The 14,426-nt window shown below is 35.1% G+C and overlaps 1 protein-coding gene across 1 annotated transcript in view; it reads right to left on the bottom strand.

Moving 5' to 3' along the window:
* COL19A1 (collagen type XIX alpha 1 chain) overlaps positions 1 to 14,426 on the bottom strand; it is a 308,626-nt gene that overhangs the window by 273,063 nt on the left and 21,137 nt on the right. Inside the window, exons 3-4 of the mRNA XM_045542219.1 lie at positions 7,364 to 7,438; positions 6,357 to 6,456 (exon numbers count right to left, since the gene is read on the bottom strand). Coding sequence (XP_045398175.1) covers positions 6,357 to 6,456; positions 7,364 to 7,438 — 175 coding nt within the window. The remainder of the gene's footprint in view (positions 1 to 6,356; positions 6,457 to 7,363; positions 7,439 to 14,426) is intronic.

The following is a 14,426-nucleotide window of genomic DNA, read 5'->3' as shown; positions in this document are numbered from 1 at the left end:
TTGCTTCTCACTGCAAAAACTTCAGATTCTTAAATAAATCATTTATGTTTTCTCCATTTACAACTATGTTAAACACACAAATATTTTAATTCTATAAGATTTTGTCTACTAGCATTCACAAATAGAGATTAAACTTAAAATACTTCTATTCATTTACAATAAAATTATTTCTCTCTAGATACAACAAATGTTCAAGGCCAAGAAAAAACATTAAGTGATATGAATGTTGTAAAATCTATATACATTGTGAAATCTAATTACTGATACAGTCTACTTTTCCCAATACTGAATCATAAAAAATCTGAAAGAAGAAAATCACAACTCACTAAAATTTGATGATGGTAATATTAAATGTTTCCAAAACTGGTAAATGAAAACACTGAAGTAATAATATTTCATATTAATGTTACATTTTAGTCGCTACTTTTACACTAAGAAGTTTGTTATTGATACATATTAACATCCTTGAATTTTCTAGGAAAAAATACGATAGTTCTTATGACTATAGAAAAGTATTTCTACACATTCTTTTCATTTTAAGAATGTATTACTTAATGATTCACCTTGCCAAACTATAATTAAGGAATTACAATTATGGCACAAAGAATTATGTGTAACCGTCAGTCAATCTCATAAAAACAGCTGGACAACTTTTTCACTAAGTCACATATCCTAATACAGGAAACTTCCTATCTACATAGTGAAAGAATGCCCCAAATGAAAACCCAAGGGATGCAAAAATAGTCATTCTCTATAGCTTAATGGAATTGTGAAGTAATCTCTCTAAATGATCAGAGTTCCGAACATACTTTTGAGCTTCCAAATTTAACTGATTTTGAGAACTTGGAGATTACTCAAAGAAGAGCAATAAAGATGAAATGTGGTTTAGAAAATAGGCCCTTAAAAGGGAAGGAATGAAAACATTGAAAATCAGCCTTGAGGCCAGGCGTGGTGGCACACGCCAGTAGTCCCAGCTGCTTGGGAGGCTGAAGCAGGAAGATTGCTTGATCCCAGGAGTTTGAGGTGGCAGTGAGCTATGATGATGCCATGGCACTCTGGCCTGGGCAACAGAACATGATCTTGTCTCAAAAACAAAACAGAACAAACAAAAAAACTAAAGAAAAAACTGAAAAGAAAATAAGCCTTGTGTGTTGTGCTTTAAGAGAGTTAAGCCTTTATAAAAGAAGTGAACTTTGAGTCGTACAGCCTAAGCTTGAATGATAGGCAGTACATCTTAGTTCCTTCTCAGGTGAAAGCAACAGGGAAGTGCAGCTTTTTCTTGCACCGGTTCTCTCTCTAACCAGTTCCAGGAAGGCAAGATTAGACCCACATTCTCTTACCAATGTAAGCCCAGAGCCTAGTAAAGTGCCTGGCTCATAGTGATGCTCAACAAATGCTTGTTAAATAAAAGGATAAGCTAGACTAAGTTGCATTCATTTCAGTGACTCATTGAATGCTCTTATTCACCCTTTCGCAAAACAGAAATATTTTAGGAACCTCTAAGACACTTACATAGTAAACTATAGCTTCATTTGTAATTGCGCAAGTTTTAAGTTAAAACACAAAATTTTTAAATGATAATGCCTAATGCTACAGAAGATATTGGGAAATATGCAGAATAGATGGGTTAGACAATGATGGAACATAATTAGTAGTGTTTATCGAGATCCCTAAAAATCAACTAGTAATTTTTTCTAAAAATCAATCATATGAAAATAATCCTAAACACAGAGAAAAACAACTTTCCTGTATGTTGTAGTGTTATTTATAATAACAAAAATCTGGAGATAGTGTAAAGGTCCACAGGGAAAAGATATGCCCATGGGATAAATCATTCAACAGTAGTAAAGACATGGTAAAAATCATGCTACTACATATGTGTGTGTGTTTGTGTGTGTGTGTGTGTATAAAACATCTTTGCCCATATTTAGGATTATTTCCAAGGGAACTTTTCAAGTCCAGAGAACTTGAAAGACTCCTAAAAAATATTACACATCTTCCAAGTACATACTTTGGGGTTTCCTACTTGTTGAGGATTATTATGTTTATAACAACATAAAACACAAATTAGAATAGCTCCTACCAGGTATCTCTTTTTTCATATAAAGCTATAAAACTAAATAACTCTTGCTTTCATAAAGCAAACATCAATTTAATGAGAGAGAGAGACATAGAGAAAGAAGAATTCTCTTCACTGGAGATTTATTTAATTGTAACAAAAGCTACAGAGACCATATGTGTCATTTATGTCACTGTGTCTAGCTACATTACCCAAGCTCATAAAACCTTATTAAATTTAATCTGTGTTGATTAGTTTTTTACACATAGACTCATTTCTCCCCATTCTTAGGCACTGCTTCAATTGCAAAAGCCACCAGCTTACAGAAATCATCCTAAATCAGAGAGGCTACAAACTTAGAATACTCCTTCCACTCCTCTTTTTCCTAATGGATCATAACACTTTAGTTGACTGAACCCAGTATGGCCTCAGAATCCTTCCAGATAATCACTAGCTGTCAAGAGCCTAAGATGATCAGGCTCAGTAGATCATGCCTGTAATCCCAGCACTTTGAGAGGCCAAGGCAGGAGGATTGCTTGAGGCCAGGAGTTCAAGACCAGACCCCATCCATCCCTACAGCAGCAAGACTTTTGTCTCAAAAAAAAAAAAAAAAAAAAAAAGAGCCTAAGAGGTAAGACTCTTTGCCATACTTGAATTCAATAATAAATCAGGAAATTCACTTCCCTGGTATATCTGAAATCAATTTCCCACTGGCCAGACAAGCCAAAAGTGTGTTGCCCCTTAAGAATCAATAGTACACAGAAATCATTGAAATTCAACATTCATCAACTCTTATAAAATATTTAATACTGAGATATTTTTATTTGAAATAAGTTTCTACCAAAGTGACTAATGGAAGCCAGAGAGGAACTATATTACACCAACAAAATAAGGTGCTCCACAGTGTATATGTGTGCATTTTTTTCCTTGAAACTTCACCAATTTGCCCTGATAATTGCTAAAACACAATTTAAAAGCAAGCAAAGTATGATCTTCTGGGATATAACTCTCAATATGTATAAAAATAATGAATGATCTCTTTCACATAACCAGTAATATTTGTAGATGCAAGAAGCCAAGAAAATTTCCTCTAAAAAGATAATTCTAGATTACTAGGGAGCATGCCACACAGAATCTTTTAAAGCCCTCAAATATTTACTGTTTGCTACCTCAATAAATATTGGATAAATGGACATGACTTTAAAGCAAACAAAACACATTTAGCTCCTGAGATGTCCCCAAGCCTGTACCATCTATAAGTGTACAATGATGTTTATCTGGAGTCCCATGCAAAAGCAGTTGGAAGAACCACAACAAGCCAGGCTCAAGGTATTTTGTGTACCCAATACATATCTGACCAGCGTGTTCATTAGTTCTCTCGCCTCATGAATATCACCTGAAATATGTCAATACAATAAAAGCAAGCTCAGGAACAGAAAGCATCCCCATTTTCCATATAAAATAGCATCTGCCTTTTCCCATGCTGACTCTGCAAGGCAGCTTATTTACAAATATATAAATAGCTGCAACTTTACTCCAGTCTCATTGAAAAATCAAAATGGTATCATGCAAGAGAAGCATCCTAGCATACTTGGCTCAATGAGGGAAATGTAAGTGGAGATGAGCCAAGTTACTTGACACTGGCTAGTCAGCTCAACCAGACGCCCTCCAGTTTCCTGTAAATGAGGTACGAGAGTTCTGCTCTGCAGAACCATAGAATTCATTTACATTGATTAGCCAGGGATTGGGCAGTGATTTAGAACCCCCAAAAATCAGAAAATAAGTTTCAAGTCCTGACTAATATTTATAATCTCATAGATTCAAAGGGGAATAGCATTGCCTAAATGTGGCAGCAAGTTTTCCACCTGTTGCTACTTAAAATTAGCTAAGTCTTCTTACATACAGCCCCAGTGAATTTTAAAAGAGTTTCTCCCAATACTTTTGCCACCTGGACAGGGTTACAGGAGCTTAAATCACCAAGAAGAAGGCAGAAAGAGAAAAGGCATCTTAATTTTTGTAACAGAGACCACTTAAGCAGCCGCCCACTATAGCACACAGGTCTGTACAGTTACATCTGCTGAAGTGTCTCCCCTAACAATCACCTATTATAATTCCCCAATATGAAATTATTTTCTTCCTTAATACTCTTGTTTCTTGCTTAGTAATGAGCAGTTTACTTTTAAGGAACCACGTCATTAAGCAAAACTTACCCAAAGTATCACAAAATAGGAGGTTTAAAAGAAACTATTCTTAAGGAAAACGTAAGTGTTGAACCCAGTTTACACAGAGCATCTGAGGGGGGGCAATGAGATGATTAATGCTATTTCCTTTTAAGAATTCAAATGTTGAGATTCTCAATAATCTTGTTTGTAACTTAAATATTAGCCTACCCACTAGGAAGTGAAAACATCCATGTATGTTTTCACACAAAAATATCTGTGTTGCATATTAAACCAAGTAGAATTTTGATGCTTTCTTTTATTGCAGTGTATTTATATGTAAGAATATTTATCTTGGATTAAAGGAATAAATATTATCACCATACATGCTGCCTGCCTTCCTGATGACTCAGCTTTCTGAATTACTGTCAATTCATCCTTAAATTATTGCCAACCACATGGGTATTACTATTGCTCTGTATAGTTGCTGACCTATTTTCACTATTTAAATGGCACGTGACTAATTTTTTAAACTTTAGGTCCATCAGTAGAAAAAAGAAAGGTAAAATAACACAGGAAAACTTCGGTAAATCCATTTTAAAACTAAATGAGTATCAAGACCAAAAATAAAACTGCAAAACAGTTATTTTGTTTTGTTTTGTTCTTACTATGTACTCTATACAACATATAAGATGAACACCTAGGGGGTACATTCTTTTATGTTAATTTATTATGATGCAACTTTTTCCTTGGGTAGATGGCTGACCAGAGACACCAGCTGCCAGAGCATCTCAGTAAGAAGGAAAAGCTTTAGATGAAAGAGAAAAAACACACAGACAAACAAACATAGATCGGGTGTAATTCTGAGGGAAGGGTTCCAGAACCTACAAGAGACTCCATGGGAAGAAGCTGCGGAGCAGAACAAGAAGGAGCAAGATAATCGGCAGAGATCAACCCCTGGGATACTTGAAGTCCAGCAAAAAGGATATAGGTGGAGCAGTTTGTTTCTCCCTCCCTCACATCTCTGATAGTCTCCTGAGCTGCTGGAGAGTCTTTCTACCCCCACAAGCTCAAAAGCAGCTGCCTCCAGTGAACTAGGAGCTTCTTGTGGCACCAGGCTCCCAGCCCCCATGGGGCACGACCCATCACCATAGACGCAAACCAAGACACCAAGCACCATAATGCTTCTCTACCCACTGTGCGCCTTTGTCCTCCCCATGGGGCTTTAGCCCCTCAGTTTACATCTTGCTCATTCCCACATAAACATTTCCCAACTCCAGCCCAGACTGGAGGAGCTACCGGGGTTCAGTGGGGCCCGGGGGATCTGCGTGACCCCATAGCCTGGACATTCTGGGCAGGCTGCCCTTCAGAGAGACAGGCAGAGACGACCAGAATGCTAGCTTGCTGCCATCCAGACTCTTTCCTCTCCTTCCTCTCCCCCACCTGCCACTGCTGAGAAGAGACAACCAAGCCATCACATCAAGGCTTCCACAGAGAGTGGGGCTCAAACCTTTCCCCTTAAAGTTCAGCAGCAGACTAAGGGGTGCTGGGACTGTGAGCTCCCTGTTCACCAGCCCTTCCTGCTGCTGTGTGCCCAGCAGCTCCATCAGAGCAGAACATGCCCCAAACGGAGGGACACCAAACCTGCTTGAGCACCCCATAAGCAAATGGGGACCAGCAAGCTTCTCCCTGGCACGGTTAGGGACCAGGGTGCAGGCCCACAGGCCAGATCCTGTACCTCAGAACTCGACTGTCTCAGGGGCTCAGAGGGGAGATTTGTGGACTAATCTTGGGAGATGAGGGAGCTTGTGTGGGCAGAGCTGAGAGGAGAGTGCAGTGTGGGTCCCAGCTGCAGAGTACTGGTGGAGCACCTGTCCCCTCACAGCATGGGCATGCTCTGAGCCTACCTAGTGGGTACAATGAACACTATCTGGGTGACGGGCACACTTATAACCCTGACTCAAGCATTACAAAAGTTATCCATGTAACCAAAAACATTTGTACCTCTGTAATACTTAGAAATTAAAAAAAAATTAAATATAACAGAAAAAAGTTCATTATGAAGCACAGTAAATGTAAAAATATAGTTAATTCATGTAGTATTATTAAAATGTAAACAAAACCATTATTTTACTTACATAGTGTCTCTAATAAGAAGTGCACTTCCCAATTTGAAACAAGTTTTATCACCTTCACAAAATGCACGTCTCAGAGAAAAACTCTCTCCTAGATCAAAACCTGTAAAATGTGACAAGTGATTTAATTCAGTAGTTTTAATAAATTTAGCAAACTCACAGAGATACTGACTTTTAAACAGGATTTTTTGTTGTTCTTATCTATAGATTGATTTACTTCAAATAAAATACTGCTGCTTGGGATCAGTAAAATTTCTTGATTTTATTTTTCTCCTTTCAGAGTACAGGGGAATGAAATTCATTCTGCATATAGAATGTGTAGTCACCTTCCTAGAGAAAAATTTATGAATGTATTTCAAATGACTCAAATATTAATTTCCTCTGACCTAGAAATTATCCTAAGTAAACAAAGTAACTCATTGTAGCTCTAATGTCTAAAGACAAAACATTAGTTAGATTGAAAAATAGTACAGTCATTCAGTTGAAATCTAAGCAGCCTTTTAAAAAAAAAATCACACTTTAGAAGAATGTATACTGATGTGGGAAAATGCTTGGATTTCAAATGTAATGTATTACGATTATGTGTGTGTGTGTGTGTGTGCACTCTCATGCACATGTACTTGTGGGTGAAAGCGTGAGAGAGAGAGGAGTGGAGAGAGAGAAAGGAGGAAAGAAGGAAGAAAATAAGGAGAAAGATAGAAATGGTATACCAAAATGGTAATCGTTACTATATCTGGGTGGTGAGATCTTCTTTATCATAAATTTTCTTCTTTCAAAATTTCTACATGGACACAACTTTTCGAATTTCAAATAATTTCTTTTCTTTAAGAGGTTAAGATATTATTGATCTTAGATTAACATAATAGAACTCTGCTCTCAGAATTTTTTTGCATTATCTGATTTTAATTTTTATGCTAATGTTATGATCTTAAATTGCAACATCAAAGACATTACATATCTGGTGATAGTTTTACATAAAATGCTACTTTGTAAAGGATTATAATGCTTACCTGAAACTTCAAGTTTATTTCTGTTGTTTTGTGTCAACTGATGTTCCCCTGTTCTGAGTATAGGACATGTCTTTTCTATTTAAAAAAAAAAGTATAGGTTATTCACACAACATTTTCAATCAAATTTTTCAAATAAATTTGAATTATACAATATAATCAGAAATTTAAGATAAAAATGGAAATAAAATCATTTTATTAAATTTCTGTAAAAGGAGGATAAGAATATTACCCATCTTATAGTGTTTTAGTGAGGGTTACATGTGCTTATTTTTGGAAAATTCTTAGAACACTGCCTGGTACACAGTAAATACTTGTTAGTGCTAAGTTAGTATTATTAGTCATTATTATTCTAACTATTGACATATACTAGACATTAAGAAATTAGCTAGTTTTAACAATATCATTAAACTTTTATGTTCCAAAGTATACTCTAACAGTAAAACAAGTGAACTACTGGTTTATTTTAACACAACTTTGATTAGGTTTTGGTATCGGGTGACACTAAACTTTTAGAATAAAAGGGGACATAGATGGAAGATACTAAAATAAAATAAAAAAGCAAAGACCTCTACCATACAAAAGTGGCCTATAATTTAAAAAATGAGATAAAATCATTGAGAAAGTATTAATTATGTGCTAAAGTACTTAGTGATATTCAAAGAAAAAAAGATAAATTTAGTCTCCACTCAGTGAATTTACGTGTTTAATACCAGCACAACACACTAATACAGTAATGTATATACATCCACTAAATTTTTAACCCCTGGAGATATGTTTAAATCTAATTCAGGCTAGATTCTACGAACATAATAGTTAATTCAGACAAAATTGAAGCCAATTTTCAAATTATGCCAAGGTAGCTGTACAACTGGACAGTTATGAACTTTAAGATTTTAAACTAAATTGATTGAATATTTTGGCATCATGCAAGCACAACTTTAATTCTCCATGTTTAAAATTGATGTTTAGGTTTAATTACTTAAGTTTTTTTAATATAGAAAGGATATAAACTGCTTAAAACCAATTTGATCCCCTGCTCTGGGAAAGTGGAAATTGCCAGTTCACCAGTTCAACTGCTGATCTCCTCAGCCATTCATTCAATAAACAAATCACAGACCTCAGGGATGTTCACAGGATATCATCTTAATATATTTAACTGGAAAATAAATCTGATTCTAAATTGTGCTACCACTTAATCAGATTTGAAAGAAGCAAATAAAATGGAATAAACATTTTGAATATATAATTTATAAAGTAAGTGAAATCATAGCACTGAATAATTTTAGAGCTTACTCAGATACTTTGGAAATTCCTGTCTCAGAGATATTAATATGATTGCAGGTTCTAAATAATAGTAAAATCATTGGATATTTTGTAAGCATTACAAATTGCTGAGCTGAATTCATAGTCATTTTTATAAAAATCAAGCACCTCATCCAAGAACTGGGCACAGAAACTGCAGACCATTGCTGAGAAAAATTAAAGGTCTAAGTAGCTGAAGGGATAAACCAAGTACTTAGGTTTAGAAGACTCAAAATTGTTAGGATGTCAGTTCTCAGTTTTACCTCGAGATTCAGTGCAATGCCAATTAAAATCCCAAAAGGTTGGGAGTAGGGGTGTGTGTGTAAATACCGATGAGCTAATTTTCAAATTTATATGGAACTACCAAAAACCAAAAAAATTAAAACAGCAAAAGGCAGCATTGAAGAAGAACAAGCTGGAGAACTTAAACTATCAGATATCAGGAATGTTTATAATGTGGTGTCGGTACACAGATAGAGAAACAAAAACATATCTATGCACATACAGTCTCCTTATCACAGAAGGGCCATTGTAATTCAGTGAGAAAAAGATAGCCTTTTCAATAAATGTTACCAAGTCAATTGAATATGCATACAGAAAAACACTGAACCTTAAGCCGTACTACACACCATGCATAGAGATTTATTGGATATAATCATAGACCTAAATGTGAATGGTAAAACAAGAAAGCATCTACAAGAAAACATAAAATCTTCATGAACTTGGGGTAGCAAAGATTTCCTAAAAGTGACACAGAAAGCATTAATCACAAAAGAAAAGCTTACTAAATTCAACTTCATTACAATTAAAATCTTTAATCAAAAGCCATTTAAAAAGTAAAAAGGCAAAAAGGCGGCCAGGCGTGGTGGCTCATGCCTGTAATACTAGCACTCTGGGAGGCCGAGGCGGGTGGATTGTTTGCGCTCAGGAGTTTGAGACCAGCCTGAGCAAGAGCGAGACCCCATCTCTACTAAAAATAGAAAGAAATTATATGGACAGCTAAAAAAATATATATAGAAAAAATTAGCCGGGCGTGGTGGTGCATGCCTGTAGTCCCAGCTACTCGGGAGGCTGAGGCAGTAGGATCACTTGAGCCCAGGAGTTTGAGGTTGCTGTGAGCTGGGCTGACGCCACGGCACTCTAGCCTGGGCAACAGAGTGAGACTCTGTTTCCTCCACCAAAAAAAAAAAAAAAAAAGAAAAGAAAATGTTCAAGAAGACTTAAGCAGGATACAAAAGAAAATATCCAAATGGTCAACTCACATATAAAAAGTGCTCAATATCATTAGTTATCAGAAAAATGCAAAGTAAAATCACAATCAGAAACCACTAAATGGCTAAAATCAATGAACTGGTAACACCAAGTGTTGGTGACAACATGCAGCAACAAAAATTCTTTTACATTGCTTGTGGCAGTAAAATTAACACAAAAGGAACAAGAACTATCCTCTGAGAAATTGCAAAATTTCTCCTCTTGTCCAATTCCTGCTTTGGTTTTCTTATTTCTTCATATCCTCAGAAGTAACATAGATGAAATTATTATTGTTCCATATTATTCCATAAATGGATCAAAACAAAAGCTGTTTTGCATTTTTTAAAGACTTCTTGTTGGATAAAGCGGAAAGCAGGGGAAAGCAGGTCTCTTCATTTTATTATAAGTTGCGCCCCGTACAATTCATACTTTGTCAATACCTCTGATAAAGGAATATTGGGTATCCTAGGTTGGGAGAAAAATATTGGTTAACAAACTTTAGAAAACCGGCGGTTTTCTAAAGCTAAATATGCATGAGCTCTATGATGTGAAAATTCAATGACCCAAAAGAAATGAGTACAAAAAATGAGTATAAATGGCCTGTTTGGACAAGAATATTCATGGCAGCATTACTCATAATAGTGCAAAACTGGTAACAATTCAAGTATTCATCAATATGAGAGTAAATGAATAAATTATAGTATATGAAAAACTGTATACTATAGTATATGAAAAACTGTAGTATATGAAAAATTGTAGTATGTGAAAAACTGTAAAGAAATAAAAAAGAATAAGCTATTGATATGTGCAATAACTAGATGAATCTCACAGATATAATATTAAATGGAAAAAATACCATTTCCAAGAGAATACATACTGCATAATTCCATTTATATGAAGTTCAAGAGATTGCACAACTAATCTATGCTGGAGTAGTAGTTATCTTGGAGGGTCTCAACTGGGAGCAGGTATACAGAAGCCTCCTGGGGTTTTGGAAATGTTCTATGTTTTCATCTGAGTGGTAGTCTCAAAGGTGAATAAATACATATATAGAAATTCACTGTACTGTGCACTTAAGATTTATTCACTTTATTGTGTGTAATATCTCAACAAAAGGAGGAAAATGGCGTCTCTGTGAGAAAATATTTTAAGATAAAAATAATTCTTGAAAAAATTTTTAAAAATTTAAATTTAAATTTAAATTTTTATAATTACTATATGAACCATGACCGTAATAAATAAGATTAAATTATTCACAACATATGTAGGGAAGGCCCAGTAGATGATTTGCAAAACAAATCATCTCTAGACAGTAGAAAGGGACTTCCTACTATGACACTTCAGTAATGAGGGAAAGGTATGTTGGCCTACTGCCAAGTTGGAAACAGTATATATCTTACTTAACTTCTTCTGAGGACTAAGTGAATATATGATGATGTCAAAGTAATAAACCTTTCACTTTGAAATGAATGGAATTCAACATTTCCAGCAATGTTTATGAAAGTATTTCTCCACCAAAAGTCTACAGTTTATGAAAATCAAATACCATTTCATATCTTTAGAATACTTGCTTTGTTGTGAAAAGCTGAACAAAGCAGATTAAAACTAAACGTTAAAAATTTCAGGGTTTAGAATGGAAAGCACATCCTGGATGCATGAGTCTTACGGATACATTGCATAAAAAAGGCAAGGCATTGGAAGTAGCTATCACAAGTTGGATATGTTAAGTTATTTAAGTATTGATGTGCACATTTTATTATAAAGTTAAGCACCTTTTGAGTAAAGGTGCATAAGACTCAAACATTCAAACATCCTGTCAGGTAGACAGAGGTGAAGCACCACAAGAGGTTTCAAAGTCTCTCTGGACTATTGGAAAGGTAATGACTAAAATTTCACCACAAAAGATGCATTGTTTTATCCATTCGTCCACTGATGGGCATTTAGGTTGTTTCTATGTCTTGGCTATTGTGAACAGAACTGTAATATTAATATCTTTACAAGGTGGTGATTTCATCTCCTTTGGGCCAGACCAAAAAGAGGCGTTGCTGAGTCATATGGCAGTTTTATTTTTAATTTCTTTAGGAACCTCCATACTGTTTTCATAACGGTAGTACCAATCTACTTTCCCACCCACAGGTGGGAATCTAGGGTCTTTTCTACATACCCTAGCCAACATTTGTTATTTCTTGTCTTTGATAATAGCCATCTTTGTGGGTGTGAGGTGGTAGCTTATAGTGGTTTTAATTTGCATTTCCCTTATGATTAGTGATGCTGAGCACCTTTTCATATACTCGATAGCCATTTTTATGTCTTCTTTGGAGAAATGTCTATTTAGGTCCTTTGCCCATTTTTTATTTGGGTTATTTGGTTTTTGGCTGTTGATTTGTAAGAGTTCTTTACACAGTTTAGATAATGGTAATCCCTTATCAGACATGTGGTTTGCAATTATTTTTTCCCAGCCCATAGGTTGCCTTTTCATTTTGTTGATTGTTTCCTTTGCTGTGGAAAAGCTTTTTAGTTTGATGTAGTCTCATTTATCTATTATTGTTTTTGTAGACTGAGCTTTTCATGTGATATTTAAAATCATTGCCAAGGCCAACGTCAGGGAGCTTTTCCCCTATGTTCTTTCTAAGAGTTTTATATTTTCAGGTCTTACATTTAGACCTTTTATACAATGGCATATTGTTCAGCCTTAAAAAAAGAAAGACATCCTTCCATTTGCCACAACATGGATAGACCTGGAGAACTTGATGCTAAGTGAAATAACCCAGATGCAGAAAAAAAATATTGCCTGACCTCACTTATATGTAAAATATGTTTTTAAAAGAGTCCAAATACGCAGAGATAGAGAATGAAACAGCATTTACCATAGGTGGGAAGGGGGAAAGGAAGTGGGGACATTAGGTCAGAGGACAGAAAATAGCAGATATGCAGGATGAACATGTCAAGCGATCTAATGCACAACAACATAGGACTAATAAAATACAATAAAATTGTATGAGATTTTTAACTAAGATTTTAGCTACTCATGTCACAAAAATAAGTAACTGTGTGAGATGATAGGTATGTTGTCCTGCATCACTATAGTAGCCATTTTACTATCAGTATGTATCCCATGACATCATGTTGTAGACCTCAAGTACACACATAAAATTTATATTTTTAAAAAGGAATGTTTATGAAAATTAAAAAATGCACTGCTTAGAAAACCTTAATCAACAGGTTTTTTTAAAGCAAATGCAAATGTCTTTAACAAATTCATGCTAATATATTAATGATTGTCAGATCCACTTTCCTTTTGACTTGGCTTGAAGGACCTGTGCAACTTATGGGGTTGGAGGGGTATTGAAAGGAGCCAAAGGAAACAGAGAGGAAGGAGTCTAGGTCAGATCTGGGTATGTCATGATTTTATCTAGATTAGCTACAAAGAAAATATATAATTATAAAAATATTTTTACCCCTTCTCTTTCCAAAAATTAGAATCCTGAGCATCCAAGAGAAGATCCAACATCACATAGCCACTTAATGGCAGAGTTGAAACAAAACAAATTTTCCCATAAACCAACTTTTTTCCTCCCTTTGTATTGAACATAGCTCCTCAAATACATAAGTTTTTTTTTTCTAGAATTGCAGAAACAATGGTATCAAATACATAATTTAAACAAAATAATATCATACCTAAGAAACTCTCTCTGTTCTTTGGTAGAAATGTATTTTGCTCTTACCCTCAGTTCTAAACATGTGCTTAAAAAAAATCTCCTTTCCACACACTTACAGGCATACACACAAAAATCACTTTTTCTCCTAATCTCTAAATCCTTGTACTATCTTTTACCTATTTGTTTGGCCTCCTACTATATTGCTAAGCATTCTAATCTTGAGATTAGATCACATCTTTTGATATGTAGTTTTCCTATAATTGTTCTGATATTTTCTATACTCACTCATATAAAAGTCTTCAGTTAATATAGTATTCATTGAAAGTATGTTGAAGTACCTCTTTTTCACTTTTCTTCTTACCATTCACTGAAAGCATGTTGAATTCTCTCCTTCTCTCAACTAAGAAGCCTGGACCAGTTAAAATCCCTATTAAATTACCAACATCATTCTTCACAGATATAGAAAGAATAATTCTATGCTTTGTGTGGAACCAGAGAAGACCCCGTATAGCAAAAGCAATTTTAAGCAACAAAAACAAAATGGGAGGTATTAATTTACCAGACTTCAAACTATACTACAAAGCTGTGATTATTAAAACTGCTTGGTATTGGCACAAGGGCAGGGACACAGACCAATGTAACAGAACAGAAAATCCAAATATAAAACCATCCTCATATAGCCATCTAATCTTTGACAAAGCAGACAAAAACATACTCTGGGGAAAAGATTCCTTATTTAATAAATGGTGCTGGGAAAACTGGATATCCACATGTAGAAGACTGAAACAGGACCCACAGATTTCACCTCTCACAAAAATCAAATCACGGTGGATAACAGATTTAAACCTTAA

The sequence above is a fragment of the Lemur catta genome, chromosome 2, assembly GCF_020740605.2.
Source record: "Lemur catta isolate mLemCat1 chromosome 2, mLemCat1.pri, whole genome shotgun sequence".
Lineage (NCBI taxonomy): Eukaryota > Metazoa > Chordata > Mammalia > Primates > Lemuridae > Lemur > Lemur catta.
This window is presented reverse-complemented; position numbering and strand designations above follow the sequence as displayed.